Source organism: Impatiens glandulifera, chromosome 7 (assembly GCF_907164915.1).
Source record: "Impatiens glandulifera chromosome 7, dImpGla2.1, whole genome shotgun sequence".
NCBI lineage: Eukaryota > Viridiplantae > Streptophyta > Magnoliopsida > Ericales > Balsaminaceae > Impatiens > Impatiens glandulifera.
The window spans coordinates 42,789,289-42,805,564 of record NC_061868.1 but is presented as its reverse complement, the minus strand read 5'-3'; the positions used below and the strand labels follow the sequence as shown (position 1 = coordinate 42,805,564).

General features: G+C 28.4%; 1 protein-coding gene across 1 annotated transcript; it reads right to left on the bottom strand.

The window, feature by feature from the left end:
• Nucleotides 1–8,539: 8,539 nt before the first annotated feature.
• On the bottom strand, nt 8,540–11,183 carry LOC124909969 (probable jasmonic acid carboxyl methyltransferase 2). The gene is made up of 4 exons (XM_047450596.1): nt 11,098–11,183; nt 9,499–9,906; nt 9,146–9,397; nt 8,540–8,902 (listed from the first exon to the last, which is right to left on the bottom strand). Exons 1-4 carry the CDS (start codon nt 11,170–11,172, stop codon nt 8,540–8,542), a joined length of 1,098 nt encoding a protein of 365 aa, XP_047306552.1. The 5' UTR covers nt 11,173–11,183.
• Nucleotides 11,184–16,276: the final 5,093 nt, after the last annotated feature.

The following is a 16,276-nucleotide window of genomic DNA, read 5'->3' as shown; positions in this document are numbered from 1 at the left end:
TCTCGTTTGCTTGTTCGTTATGGCTGTTCGTAAAGACGATTCTCTTCAGTCTATTAGTGTACAGTTGGATGGGAAAAATTATTCGTATTGGAACTATGTGATGAAATTTTTTTTGAAGGGAAAATCGATGTGGGGTTATGTTACGGCTACGAAAATGCCACCTACCGATAAGGCTGCAGAGACTTATGCAATAATGCTCGATGTTTGGGAGGCCGCTAACTCGAAGATCATCACGTGGATAAACAATTCCGTCACACATTCGATTGGGGTTCAGTTGGAAAAGTATGATACATCCAAGCACGTTTGAGACCATCTTGCTCGTCTTTATACACAGTCTAATTTTGCCCGACAATTTCAGTTAGAAACGGAAATTCGTGCACTCAAGCAGAATGATTTGTGTATCCAAGATTTTTATTCCTCCATGTCTGATTTGTGGGATCAGTTGGCTCTTACCGAGTCTGAGGAGTTACGGGTATTGGCACCGTACATCACAGATCGAGAGCAACAACACTTAGTTCAATTTTTGGTTGCTCTTCGATCTGATTTTGAGACTTTGCGTGGATCAATCTTGCATCGGAACCCTTTGCCTTCAGTTGATTCGGTTGTCCATGAGTTGATAGCTGAGGAGATACGAATCAAGACTCGACCTGACAAAGAGCATAACCCAACATCTACTTCATTCGTGCTTGCAACTCCACATAATCCCTCTAGTAATCATCCGAATCGATTGAACTCACGAGTGGCTATGGATGAATGTGCTTTCTGTAAGAAGAAGGGTCACTGGAAAGGCCAATGTCCTTTGTTAATCAAAAAAGGTAAACAACCGCACCAACAATAACAATCGCAACCACAACAGCAATCACAAAGACGCCCTCCACAATCATCATCTCATTTGCCCCCATAGAAACCTACAAGTCAAACATTTCAAGCTAGTAGTGTATTGACTCCACCTCCTATAGATCCATCGATGATTGAGCAGTTCCAAAGGTTTCTCGCTTCGCAACCTCATGCCATGTCAGCGTCTTCTCATGTCGTTTTGTCTTCTTCCAATACCTATGCTCCCTCAGGTATATATTCTTCTTTTAGGGTTCTAGACTCTGGGGCCTCTCATCATATGTCTCTTGAATTGTCTTCTTTTGAATCTTTGTCACCAAACTCGTCTATCTCGGTTGCAACAGCTGATGGTACCCATATGCCATTAGTAGGAGTCGGTTCTATTAATACACACAGTTTAACTCTTTCAGATGTCTATTATATTCCAAGTCTTACCCTAAATCTTGTCTCGGTTAGTCAATTATGTGACTTGGGATATTCCGTCTTCTTTTCTAATTTCACTTGTTATGTGCAGGATCTACATTCTTAGAAGCTGATTGGCACAGGCCATAAGAGAGGAGGATTATATGTGTTGGATGAACTTGAAGTACCAAAAATAGCTACTAGTGCTGTTTCTACTGTGGATTTGACATCTTTTCATTTGAGTCTCTCTTCTTCTACCTTTTATTTATGACATTCTCGTTTAGGACATATTTCGGGATCCCGTTTAAAAATTTTGGCTTCTACTGGAGTTTTAGGTGATTTGAAAACTGATGATGTTTCTGATTGTAGTGGTTGTAAACTTGCTAAGTTTTTGGCTTTGCCTTTTAAAACAAGTTTATCTTCATCTTTTGCTCCATTTGATCTAATTCATTCTGATGTGTGGGGACCTTCTCATTTACCTACAAAAGGGGGTTTCCGCTATTATGTTTCGTTTATTGATGATTGTACTCGTTATACTTGGGTTTTTCTTATGAAACGTCGTTCTGAATTTTTAGGCATATTTTATACTTTTAGAGCTCTTGTCAAAACTCAGTATTCGTCTGTCATTAAATGCTTTAGTTGTGATTTGGGTGGGGAATACACCTCTAATAATTTCTCTAGGTTACTTGCTTCTGACGGAACTCTTCATCAGAGTTCTTGTTCAGACACCCCTCAACAAAATGGCGTTGCAGAAAGAAATCATCGACATATTGTTGAAACAGCTCGCTCTCTCTTATTGTCTACCAATGTTCCTAGTGTATTTTGGGGTGAAGCCATCCTCATTGCTGTACATATTATTAATATGATTCCAATATCTCACAACTCAGGTTTGTCACCGTTTGAAAAGCTTCAAAGACATGCTCCTGCTTATTCCTCATTACGTGTCTTTGGTTCCGCTTGTTTTGTATTACGTCCACACGTTGAGCGTAGCAAATTGACTTCACGATCTGTAATGTGCATTTTCTTGGGGTACGGGATAGGACAGAAAGGTTATCGTTGTTTTGATCCTGTCAGTCAAAAATCATATGTCTCCCGTCATGTTTCGTTTCTTGAGCATATTCCATTTTTTTCTATTCCTATAAATTCTCATGATATGACTCACCTAGACTTTGTTAGAATTGATCCTTTTACGGTTGATGATGAGGTGACACCTCCTACTACAAATTCTAGTACTACAAAGGTGACACCTCCTACTACATACTCTGGTATTACAATTCCTGACACATATCTTACTCTAATATTTTTTTTATAAGTTATATGCGATTAATATTATTCCAACTATTCTTAATTAATATATTAATTATGTTAGGATCTAGATCGCCGATGGGGGACCGGGGCCCGGCTAACACTGCAACACTCAACGGTTGGCGTTTAATCCGGTTAGAGATTAACACCGGTTTCAATACTACACAGACTGTCACAAACCCTTGAGCCGAGTTCAAGTGCGGAAGTGATTTGTTTCAGATTGAAACAACACACACACAAGATGAATAGAGGTAGAGTTTGGAGAAAGTCGGTTTGAGATTTAGTGAGTCGGTTAGAATGATGTAAGTCGGTTAGGACAGTACGAGTCGGTTAGAAAGCAGAACCGACAGAAAGTAAAGAACGAGACACAAGTTTTTATGGATGTTCGGAGATAAAACTCCTACGTCACCTCTTCTTCTCAAACCGCGAGAAGGATATTCACTAAGGAATACTCAACCACACTACACAATCGAGACTTATTTACTGCTCGATAAACACTCTTACAATTCTCACAGAAATTGTAATCACACTTCAAATGCACACTTAAACTTTGAATCTTGTAGAGAGATAAACACAACTTGTAACTTGTAACTTTTTAACTTGGGTTCTTGGAGTTCTGAATTGTTGTGTCTGTATTTACTCCTCTTCAGCTCCTTCTTTTTTAGGTGAAATGTGCCAACAGTCACATTTCTTCAACGGATACCTTCAGGGTAATCCTTGAATCTAATTGGTTGAGCAGAGGTTCAGCATTGCATTAATTGCGGTTTAAGCTTCCAAGGCATGGAGCAGACCAGCTTCATTTGTCTTTTACTTAATATGACAACTACCGGTTGACTAGTTGCTTGCATCTGGAAAACTGCACCTTTGACTTGTACCAAAATGGTAACTGTTTCTTCAGGCAGTCTTCTGCAGCCTTCAGAGTATCATCAGACTTGTATGGATATGGCAATGTCACAGTCTGATCCTTTGATATCATCTTCCGTAGATACTCAAAGTGTTCGTTTGCACCAATTTGTAGATTGTACTTTATTTGATATCTTTGACTTCTTTCTTTAAGTAGTCTCCTCGTCGGTTTTAGGTTGAATACTTCATTTCGGTTTAGAATGTCTACCGGTTGTTCATAGCTTCAGGTTAACCGGATAACTTCCGGTTTTGGATACATCATTTGCTTCTTCTTCTAACCGGTTTGATTATTGACCGGATAGATTCTTGACCGTTTCTGCACATGAAATTTGTTTTTGTTAAGTTTTTATTTTTAACTGGTCTAATTTATCTATCAAATTATCTTATTTAAAAAAAATAAAGAGATAAATTATGGGCTAGTTTGATTAAATAAATTATGGGCTAGTTTGATTTAAGTTTATTCTCAGCTAGGGGTGTTCATCGGTTCAGTTTCGGGTTATTCGAGTTCCTCAATTCGGTTTGAACTTCGAATAATTCGAATTCAAACCGAATTCAATTTTCTTTTATTTTAAACTCAAAATAAAATGTACCAACCAAGAATTGAACCCAGAGTCTATACCAAGATAGGGTATTATTCTACCACTAGTGTTTTTGTTTCATTTTTTCTTTTATTATAAATTTTAATTCAAAATATTCTAGTTTGATTATTTTGAACTTATTCTTAAGTTAAGTTTGGAAGAATAAATAATAAAAAATGAATTCGGTTTTCGGTTTGGTTTTCGAGTTGAAACTCAAACTCGAAAACTAATTCGAAAACCGTATTTGAATTCGAATTGGTTTGAAATTCGATTCGAAAACCGGAAATGAAATTCGAATTCGGTTTATTCGAATTCGGTCGGATATTCGGTTCAGACCAAATATTGAACACCCCTATTCTCAGCTTATTGACGCTCAATTTATCCATCTTATTCTCGCTACATTTGAAATAATTTTAGCTTATTTAATCATTATGTTTGAGTATATTTGATTCAGCTTATATACGTTTATTTATTTATTTATTTTATATTTATAATATTATTTAATAATTAATATTATATATAATGTTATATATATTTATTAATTTAATTTTAAATATTAATAGATGATTTAAATTAAAAAATAATATATATTAATTTTTATAAAAAAAATTATTAATATATAATTTTAAATATTAATAAATGACTTAGATTAAAAAAATAATATATTCTAAAATAAATTATATGAATAAAAAAAACAATTTATTATTATTATATATAATTTTTATATTTTCATACTCTCCCTCTAATCTAATGTTTCAATTATTTATTTTCTAGCTCTCTCACCATATTCGTATTATATTCATTTTAATTGTAATTCAATACTTTTAGACAATTAAGTCTAGTTTAATTTCTAAAATTATAATTATAAATAAAAAATGTATTTATATTTTGCTTAATTATTTTATATATTAAAATACATATATTATAAATAATAAATAAAAATATATTTAAATATATGTTTTTTTTATTATAATAATTTTATATAAATATATAAAAATATTATAAATATATGGAATAAATGAGAGAGAATAATTAAAATAATTATTAGAGAGAGATTAAATTGATGAGAGAGAATGAATAAAATGATTAGAAATGAATGAAATAGATGAGAGAGAATGAATAAAAAATATTTAAAATTGATTAGAGAGAAAAACATTGAGATTATAATTTTAAAAGCTGAGATTATAATCTTAAACGCTAAAGAGGGAGGTAAAGAGAAAATTAAGTTTAAACGCAAAAGTGTGTTTGATTATAATTTTTTATGTAAGCTTATTAAGTATAGTTATTTTAGCAGCTTATTACGCAAACGCCCCATATTCAGTTTATAAACACTAAATCAAACCAGCCATATATATATAAGAAATGTTTTTGAAAATAATAAATTTTAAATTAATAATCATGTGCTGATCAGTATTTTTAAATTAGGCTGGCCCTGGGTGAGTAGTGACCTTAATATTTATTTTTTTTAAACTACTTTATAAAAATATATGAACATATGGCTGGAAAAATTAGTCAGGATTAAATTTTCTAAAAAAATCAGTTTTTTTATGGTTTTTATTTTTTAAAGATAAATTAATTTTATATGATTAAATAAAGGATAATTTTAATAATTAAATATAAAAAAAAGAATGATTAAATGATTAAAATGACTAAATTATGTAAAACTAAATAAACCACAACATCAAACTTGTCCTCAAGTGTATACCAAACATCGAAGTCTGCACTGGTTCGAAGATATAGTAAGGCTTTGTTCGGTTATGGATTTTTTTTAAAATCAAGAGAGAGAAAAATTGAATGATGAGTAATAATTTATTGAAGTAATGATTATTTTTAGTAAAAAAAAAATATAATATTAATTTCAATTAAAAGATATTTTAATATTTTGGTTAATGAAATTAATAGTGTAATTGGTTAGAAGTGATAGATTAAAAGATTTGATAAAGATTAAAATAGAACCGGTAGAGAACAAAGCCTAACACAAATGAGTTTTCTAAGGATATAAATGTGTGAAGAAAGGAAATGAAGTTTCCCTTATACGAAAGATTTGTGAGATAAAGTTTAGAGAGAGAAGTAATGTCAAACATAAACATTCTTCACATGAATCAAGGTGTTGGAGAAAAGAGCTACGCCAAGAATTCAAGAATTCAGGTATATATACTCTCATGCTTCCATTTACATATTTGAGATCAAAACAATAATAGTTTCAACATTGCAATTCAATGAGTAAAAAAATGAACTTTTTGATAAATATTTGGATCATGTTATTTTGATTTTTGAAAAGATAGAAAAAAAATAATTACATAACTTACCAAACATTTTATTTTATAAATTAACTAAATATTCATTATATCTTCCGTCCATTTCTTTTAGATGAGCATGATGAGTAAGACGCTGACCATTGTGAAGGATACTATCACCGACATGTTTACTAATCATTTCACGCCATTTGAAATATTAGAAACTTTTAAGATTGCGGATGTTGGATGTGCCTCGGGTCCAAACACGCTTCTATTTGTGTCGGAAGTTATCGATACTGTTTACAATTTGTCCAACCAAAACCAAAACAAATCCCTAGAGATATCGATAGTATTGAACGATTTGCACAAAAACGACTTCAGCAACATTTTTAGTGCACTTCCATCCTTCTACAACCGGCTACAAGAGAGACATGGATATGAATTTAGTCAAAAGTGTTTTATCTCTGGAGTGGCTGCATCTTTTTACGAAGGTTATTACCCTGCAAAAGTGTACATTTTGTACACTCTTCTAATAGCCTTCATTGGCTCTCCCAGGTTTGTTTTGATAAAAATTAATTAATATGTGAATTTTAAGAGACAACTAGTAACTTAATTTGTTATCATAATTTTCTATGGAATGATAGGTGCCAAACAATCTAGAGAACAAAGGACATATTTACATGGCAAAAGATTGTCTTCCTAATGTTTTTGAGGCTTATAAGAATCAATTTTATAAGGACTTCTCCTCATTTATTAACAAAAGATCCCATGAAATATTGCCATCAGGTAGAATGGTCCTTACATTTATGGGTAGGAGTATTCCAGAACCATCAAGCAATGATTGCTGTTGCCTTTGGGAATTATTAGCCCAGTCACTTCTAGACATGGTTTCTCAGGTTTAAATTATATTTTAAATTGTAATTGTTTTCATGAAAATATATGTTTAACATTAAATTGATTTATTATATAAAAAAATATTTGTTAATTTATAAAAGACTTCATTTTCCTATTAAAAAGATTATTTATAGTATGTTATTAAATAAATATCTTTATATTGGGTGTGGATAATGTTAAGCTAATTCCTTAAATTATAACATATTCAAATTTAAGTTTTATTGTGCTAACAGGGACACATTCAAAAGGAAGATGTTGATTCATTTAATTTACCTCTATATACTCCTTACATTGATGAAGTAAAGGAAATCATTATGGAAGAGAAGTCTTTTGATCTTGAAAAGATGGAGATTTTCAAATACAATTGGGATCAAGATGATAATAATGATAAAAAGAAGAGCGGGGAGATTTTAGCCGATTGTATTAGAGCAGCTATAGAACCGATGTTGACAACCCATTTTGGGGAGCTCTTCTTAAACAATGTGTTCAAGAGATATGCCGAGCGCATAGCTGATCATCTTAAAATAGAAAAAACAAAGTTCATAAATTTCACCATTTGCTTGAGGAAGAAATAAAATAATGACTTTGGTATGCATGTTTAATTGTGTTATAATATTAATTTGTTGAGTTTGTAAGAATTTTAATACCATGTTTGGATTCCAATCCACTAAGTTTTTCATAATACACTACATTAGGTAGAAATGCTTCATTGGCCATTGCCATCTTATATCATTTTATTTCTTTGTCATAGCTAGACGATTTCTCTTTGTGGCACCTTATAAAAACAAATCCCACAATAGTGTATGCATCAATATATAGTTATCTAAAGCAAATATATTGTACTTAAGCAAATTTGGATTGGTACTAACAGGCCAACCCAATGGGCTAAGGGAGATTCATTCCCAGAAAATGATAGAGAGGAAACATAGCCATACAAAAAAAAAATCAACAAATAGAAAAATAAATAAAGATGAACTTACCAATCTCTTATATCCTCTAAAGGGAAATAATTAAGTCATCCAATATCATTGTAGTCAACAATAAAATGTATAAATAAGAAGATAAAGGATGATGATTGGGTTTGAATTCAATCATGTTATTAAAATTCTAACAAACTCACAATAATGATGATCATACAATTAAATATGAAAAGTCAATAACTGTTATAAACGAATAATACAAAGAATAAGAGAGAGTAAAGGAAGAAATTCTTATTATTTATCAAATGGGACCATACATGTCCTATTTATAGGACTAAAACAAAGGATAATAAATGTAGGATAGAAAATGAGAGGTTTTATTAATGATGAAATATGAAAGATCAAAGTCATAAATAACATAATGACATTCATTTATTATTATATTTATACTAATAACATAATTATTTTATATCTTCCTCAGGCAAATGGTTAGATTTACTACCTTTGTCCTTTTTGTTTTGAGATGATTAGCAACTCGATTTGCGTATATCTTAAACACATCCTTTAAAGAAATCAACTCCCCGAAATGAGTGACCAACATAGGCTCGGTAACTGATCTTATGCAATTTGCTACATTTATTCCACTTCGAATTTGATCAAACTTGTTGTTGTTGTCGTCGTCATCAAGTGGATCCCAATTAAATTGGGATATCTCTATCTTTTCAAGATGAAAAGACTTCTCGTCCACAATGATTGCCTCCACTTCATCCTTGTAAGGAGCGTACAAAGGTATATTGAATGAATCAACATCGTCTTGTTTAACGAGTCCCTGCGACACCAACAAAACTACCAGTTGAATATATTATATACTACAACTAATTAGTTTCAAGTTACCCACCAACCAAAATAAAGAGATTAAATGACTATTTGATATTACGTACATATTATAGATAATACCATTAAAAACAGAGAAATAATGAAACTTTTTTGAAATCAAACTAAAGGTTCAACATCTAAATTTTGTAATTTTTTAATAAAAAATTGAAACTATAATTTAAAATAAAATGCAAACCTGAGAAGCCATATCATTAAGTGATTGGGCTAATAATTCATAAAGATAACAAGAATCATCGTTCAATAGATCTGGAAAACTCCTTCCCATAAATGTAAGTATCATTCTTCCATTAGGCACAATTTCACAAGATCTATGGTTAAGAAAAGTGTAGAAGTCATTGTAAAATTGATCCTTGTAAGCATCAAACACATTGGGAGCACAAGCTTTGTCAATGCAGATATGACCTTTGTTGTCTAGATTTTTTGGCACCTATATTAAATATCACCATTAGATTATGAAGAAAAAGTACAAATTTAGTTAAAATCTTTCTTTAAACATTAAAATCATAAGTAATTTGTTGAAAAATAAACCTGAGAGAGCCAATGAAGGCTATTAGAAGAGTGTACAAAATGCAAACTTTTGCATGGAAACAACCTCTCATAGAAAGATGATGGCACTCCAGTGATGAAACAATTTTGGCTAAATTCAAATCCATATTTTTCTTTTAGTTTCTCGTTGAACGACGGAAGTGTGGTAAATATGCTGTTGAAATCATTTTTGTAAAGATCGTTCAAGACGACCAATATCTGTAGATTTTTATTGGACAAATTGTAAATGGTATCGATAACTTCTGTCACAAGTAGAAGAGTGTTAGGCCCTGAAGCACATCCAAGATCTGCAATATTAAAACTCTCTGACATCTCTAGTGATAAGTTATTGACAAACATGTCATTGATGATATCCTTTACAATGGGCAACGCCTTGCTCATCACCTTCATCTACAAGCATATATTATAGATAGAACAATGAATCTTTTTCAAAATAACTTTAATAAGTTTAAGTTATTGAAGACTATTTGATAAAGAAATTGGAAGAAATATCATAATAGTTATAAAGTTGGTTAATTAAATGTGTCAAATTTATGTATGTACTAAAAATATTTTGACTATTTATACAAATTTGGTGAAATGTGTCTTTATCAAAATAAACTAGATCGAATCACATAAAAAAAGAATTAAAATTTGTTAAGTTTTAACAAGTAAATAATGACACATCACTTTTACATATTTTTTCTTCTTTATTCTCTCTTATTTTTCTTCATACTATCATTCTCTCTTTCTCCTGTTCTCAATTTTATTTTTATGAAGATTATAAATATAATCAAAATTTATGAAAGGTTTATTATCCAAGATTATTATTGTAGCTCGAATTTATGAAGATTATTAATTATTTATCAACCTATTATTGTTTATGTATGAAAGGATTTGAAATTTATGCTCCATCAAATAAATTTACCTAGTCTCCTACAAGAAAATAATAATAAATAAATTTTGTGATGACGATTTTATCTATGATCGAATTCAATTATCTCACTCCTAAATTTCACCATTTGTATCTTTATATTCAATTAATGAATGAGAATATTTATGTAGTTATTGCACTACTATATATGCAGGTTAGATAATATAAATTTTAGTTTATATGAAATGTTTTGATTAGATTCTTTTTTTAATTTTTTGTGTGAATTTGATGTTGTTTTCTTACCATCTTGTAATTTCATTTTACTAAATTATGAATTTATGATATTAACTAATTAATGTCACAACTTAATTTCTACTAGTAATATTTGTCTTAGATACATGTAATCTTCAAGGGGTTGATGCTCAATGAAAAAAATGTGTTGTTTAAAAAATAATGATGGTTCGGTTAATTAGGAGGAATTTCGAAGAAAACAAATGTCATATTTAAAATGTTTACATATAGATAATTTGAAAATACTTTTTGAGCAAAAATATCTGAATTTATATTTAGTTGAAGTACAAAATTATAAATATAGGCATATAATTACATGGGAATTTTATCAAAGATTTAACGTATAAACTTAGCTCAAAAAGTGTTTCCATACATGTTAGCAAATTATTTAACGTACAAATCAAAATAGTGTATTAAATTAATGTGAAGAGAAAAACCTGAAGACTTGAATTATTAGCGTAGCTGTTTTCCCCGTGTCCTTGATTCATACGAAGAATGCTTTTAGTATTCATATTTCTCTTATTAATTTAACTTTATATCACAAAGTCTGGTGGTTTTGATAACCTTGATGCCCTTATTTATATTGCCCTATGCAGCAGACCCTACCCTAACTAATAGTACTTTAAATATATATTTATGATGTACATACATAAATATTCAAAATTCATGTACACTTGAAAATTAATGCTTTCTTGTATAAGACAAAATAACAAAATGATGACTCAATGCGTGCTATCCAAAAAACACGGTCCATGCAAACAAAAAAAGTTTGTAAAACAATTAAGACTTTGTTCGGATTGGGGTTTTATAAAACCTAAAGGAGAAAAAAAAAATAATGATTTGTGATTATTTTAAAGAAGTGACGATTATTTTTGATAAAAAAGACTTAAATTTATTGATATATATGAATAAAATAAAAACAAATAATAATTTAAAATAAAAGGTATTTTAGTATTTTGATTAATGAAATGAGTGGTGTAATTGTTGAGAAGTGATTGATTAAAAAACTGATTTTGGTTGAGATTTTTAAAAACCCAAAAAGAACACGGTCTAACTTTCCAAGGACAAATTAAGAACATACTCAAATTAAACAAAATTTGTAAGGTGAAAAATTTGTAAGGTGAAATTATATTTTAAATGTTTCACAATGACAAATATTTAAACTCGTTGATATGCATAATTAATGTAAAAACATACAAATATTGTTGAAAGAGAATATCGAAAATGATCAAAAACATTACTTGACATAAAAGAAAAAAGAAAAAAATAGGACAAAAGAAAAAAATATAAGAGAATTAAATTTCTAAAAATGTAGTTTAATTATGTTATAGATGCTTAATTATTTCTCTTCATATCTAGATTTTAAAAGTATCATTGTGTTCTTATATTATTCTCCTTTTTCAAAAAGAAATAACCATAAGCTTGAGGCTAAGGTTAAAGATTATATAAAAATTTATGTCTATAATCTCAAATAAATTATAAATTGCATACTGAGTACTTGGTTCAGCTGAATGAATAATGCTAATGAATACAATAAATATAGTTTAACATTACAAAGAAATTGGTACAAAATGTTTTAATTGGTCAAGTATGCTGATAAAACAAAAAATATATTTTTTCAAGAATTATAATTCTATAATTTTATAAACATGTAAAAATTGTATTTCTTAATTTGGTATTAATTAATATAGGTGCCAAAAAAATTAGGATAACAATGAAAATATTTATCTTCCCAAGAATCAATTTTGCAAAACAATTTTTTTTTCTTAAAACAAACATGATTCCATGAAATTTTAACTACAGACGACAACATAGGTAAAATGAACTTACATTGGAATGAACATTTCAAACTATCAACCAATTATTATGATTTTGTTTTTGATTTATTAGGATCAATAACTTCTTTTTTAGCGGGTTTCTATTTTAAATTGTGATTATGATTAATTAAATAATTATTTTAATGAATTGATAAATATTTAATTTTAATTTATTTGTTTTAAAAGATCACGGGTTCGATTTCAACTTCAACGCATTAAGTTGAAATTGAGGTAATGATTATGAGTCAAAATAACTGTTAGTTTATAAAAGACTTAAATCGCGATTAAATGATTGTTAGTTATTTAAAAAAACGTATTTTAATTGATTTATTAAATTGTTAAAATTGTAACCATCAAATAATATCAAAGTTCAAGTCATGATAATATTTGTTTATAAGTTTAAGTACAAACTATTTCAACTATTCAAACAATTAATATTTAAAAGATTGTTAACATTTGTGATTAAAGAACATAAACAAACTTCAATCAAAAGATAACTATGTGTGCATAATTGAAATTTAAACTAAATAATTCTTTAATTTTATTGTAAAAATCTAAAATTTCTTCACTACATAAAAATTTAAGTATATATACAGGGGAAGATCGCTTAAATTAATTTAATGTGCTTATGTATTTAAAATTTTATAAAAGTACAATACAAATATTTCAATATTTTAATTGATAAATTAAATAATAGAATAACTGAAAAAAAAAATACATATTTTAGAATCTATGTATTTTAGTAAAAATTTTAAATAATCCCATGTCAAAAAGAATATTTGGAGTTAGTTTGATTTGGGTTTTTTGAGTTTGTTTTTTTACTAGTTTTTTCTTATAAATTATCTCTAACCATTGAATCAATCATTCATTCATTAAAATATTTTTATTTTACGTAATTAAACTAATTAAAATTTCAAATAATCTATTTTGTATCAAATAAAATTTCTTTATAAAAATAAGATCAAACAAGCTCTTAAAGATATTATAATAAAATGACTTCATTTGTATTATTATTAGTAATAGATGAAGAGAATGTTAACATAAAAAGTCGCTACTTTGAAATTAGATATATTTCAAAATCAATTAGAAAGAGGTTGGAAATTTTGGTTTTACACCCAATATAATCTTGTTTTTGGATTATCAGGATATCAGTTTTGTTAAACTTAAAATACATCTTTTATTTATACCTTAAATAAGGGTAATGATTCTTGATTTCCCTTTCTCCTCGACCTAATTTTATTTTGATTTTGAAAAATAATTTTAATAAAAAATACCAGTTATTTATATTTTTAAATAAATCATTAAAATTAAAATAATAATATTTTAATTAATAAATTAATCATTGAATAATTAAAATAATAATTATGGTCTTATTCGGATTATAATTTTTGTAAAATCTATAGGGAGAAAAAAAATAATGATTTGTAATGATTTTGAGGAAGTGATGATTATTTATTAATATATATAAATAAAATAAAAATTAATAATTTAAAATAAAGGTTATTTTAGTATTTTAATTAATGATTTGAGTAATATAATTATTAAAAAGTGATGGATTAAAAAAATAATTTGGATTAAATTTTAAAAAAAATCAGGTTTATACTAGGGCTGACAATTTAGGTAAGTTTCAGGTTGGCGGGTTCGGGTTGACAGGTTAACGGGTTCAACAATTCTAACCTAAACCTGACCTGTTTATTTGTGATTGACCTGGACTTGACCCGTTTGACCTGTCTGACCCGATTTACTTAACTCAACTCGAACCAAACCCGATATAATTAATTCATATCTCTCTATTTCAAATTAAAATGACATCAATACAAAATAAAAATGAAGTTAAATCACAAATTCAATTATACAAAATTTTACAAAAGAAAATGAGTGAGTGACTAAGAAAAAATAACACAAAACTCAACAAAAGAAGCTTGTAACGGGTTATCGGGTCTACTTTGGGTCATGTCAGGTCGACCCGATTTTGACATGTTTATTAATCAGGTTAAATGGGTTGATCTAATTTTGACCCGAACAAAAAAATACATGACCCTAATCTGATTTTTTTGTGTTTGGTTCAGATCGTATTTTCGTGTCGTATCTAAAATTGTCCACCCTAGTTTATACGATAAAATATAAATTGAATAAACACTTTTTATCTCTATTTTTTTTATCTGATAGAAGTTCAATAATTTATTTTTAAAAAACAAATTTTGTTACCTGTCAAATCAGTACTTCTGTTTTATCTCGAGAAACGTCTTTGAAAATAGTTGTAAAGTGTTGTTTTTTATTGAGAATAAACTTTATACAAAAATTACTCTAATGTTCCGTTAAATTTTTAATATAATAAAATATCAATTTCATAACTTATTACAATCTCATAGCATGTTCGGTGGGTTAGTTTGAGGAATTGAATCTTTTGATTTTATTTATGTTCGTTGAAATTAAAAGTAAATTCAGTTTTTAATTTATTATGACCAAAATATTTTAATCGAGTTTGTCTTTTATTAATATTATCTTTTATTAATATAAAATAAAATATTTTAATAAAGAGATTATTATTAAATTGAATATTAAATAATAAAAAATAAAAATAAATTATATATATTACAAGAAATTAGAAAAATGAAAAATAAATAATATTGTTGTTAATCAAATAAAAGAATTATTACATAGTGATCAGTTACTTGTGGTTGTTAATTAAACAAAAGAATTATTACATAGTGATCAATCACATGTGGTTGAAGAATTTGGATTTAATTTATTTCCTATAACTTTATTAATTTATATGTGGCGCAAATATGTAGATAGCTAAGTGTGTAGTACACGCATCACGCCCACATGCAAACTATTTAATGTAAAAGATACATTGTACATTGGACTTGTGTGAACCCAAATATAGAATTTGACGAAATCTAAAATTGTGTTTATTGTGTTGCGTAAATGATCACTTTAAAATATTTTGACGAAATTATTCCTGTCGCGTAACGCGAATGACACGATCGTCACGCGAATGGCACAATCGTCACGCGGAGGGCACGATCATTCTGGACTTTTTACGGACTTTTTCCTTCGCGAGACGATCATACACTTCTCATTATGCGACGGGGTAATTTCGTCAGAATATTTTAAAGTGATAATTTGTCCAAATAAATTTATGCACCGGTTACCGACGCATTTAATAGCCTTTTTAGGATCATTCCGTCAAATTTCCCCACCCTACTTGATAAGTTGTTCTTTCAATTTGTTTTATGTTTATCTACTGAAAATAAAGAATAGGAGAGCTCAGGAGAAAATTCATAACTAAGTGAGTAATATTAATTTAATATAATTAACGTCTTTAAGTTGTTGTTTCAATTTGTTGTACGTTTATCTACGGAAAATAAAGAATAGGAGAGCTCATGCGAAATTCATAACTAAGTGAGTAATATTATTGTACTATAATTCACGTTTTTATAATTATCAATTTAAGTATTTGCATCTGAATATCACTCAATACACGCATATTATATTAATAATATTAATTAGGAAACTCCTAACATTACATTTAAGAAATATATATTTTAATCACTGAGTTTAAATATATTGGCTTTAGAAAATGAGTAACAATAAAAGTTATTAATAATAGAATTAATAAAAAAATCATTTGCCCAAACACTCCTCAGACATTGTTTCTTAAGTTTGGATTATATTTTAAATTGTATAAATGATTGTTAATTTCTATAAAGACTTTCTTTAATCCCACTTTCTATAGATTTTATTTGCACTATATTATCAAATAGTCTATAAATATTTTTATATTGGAGTTAAC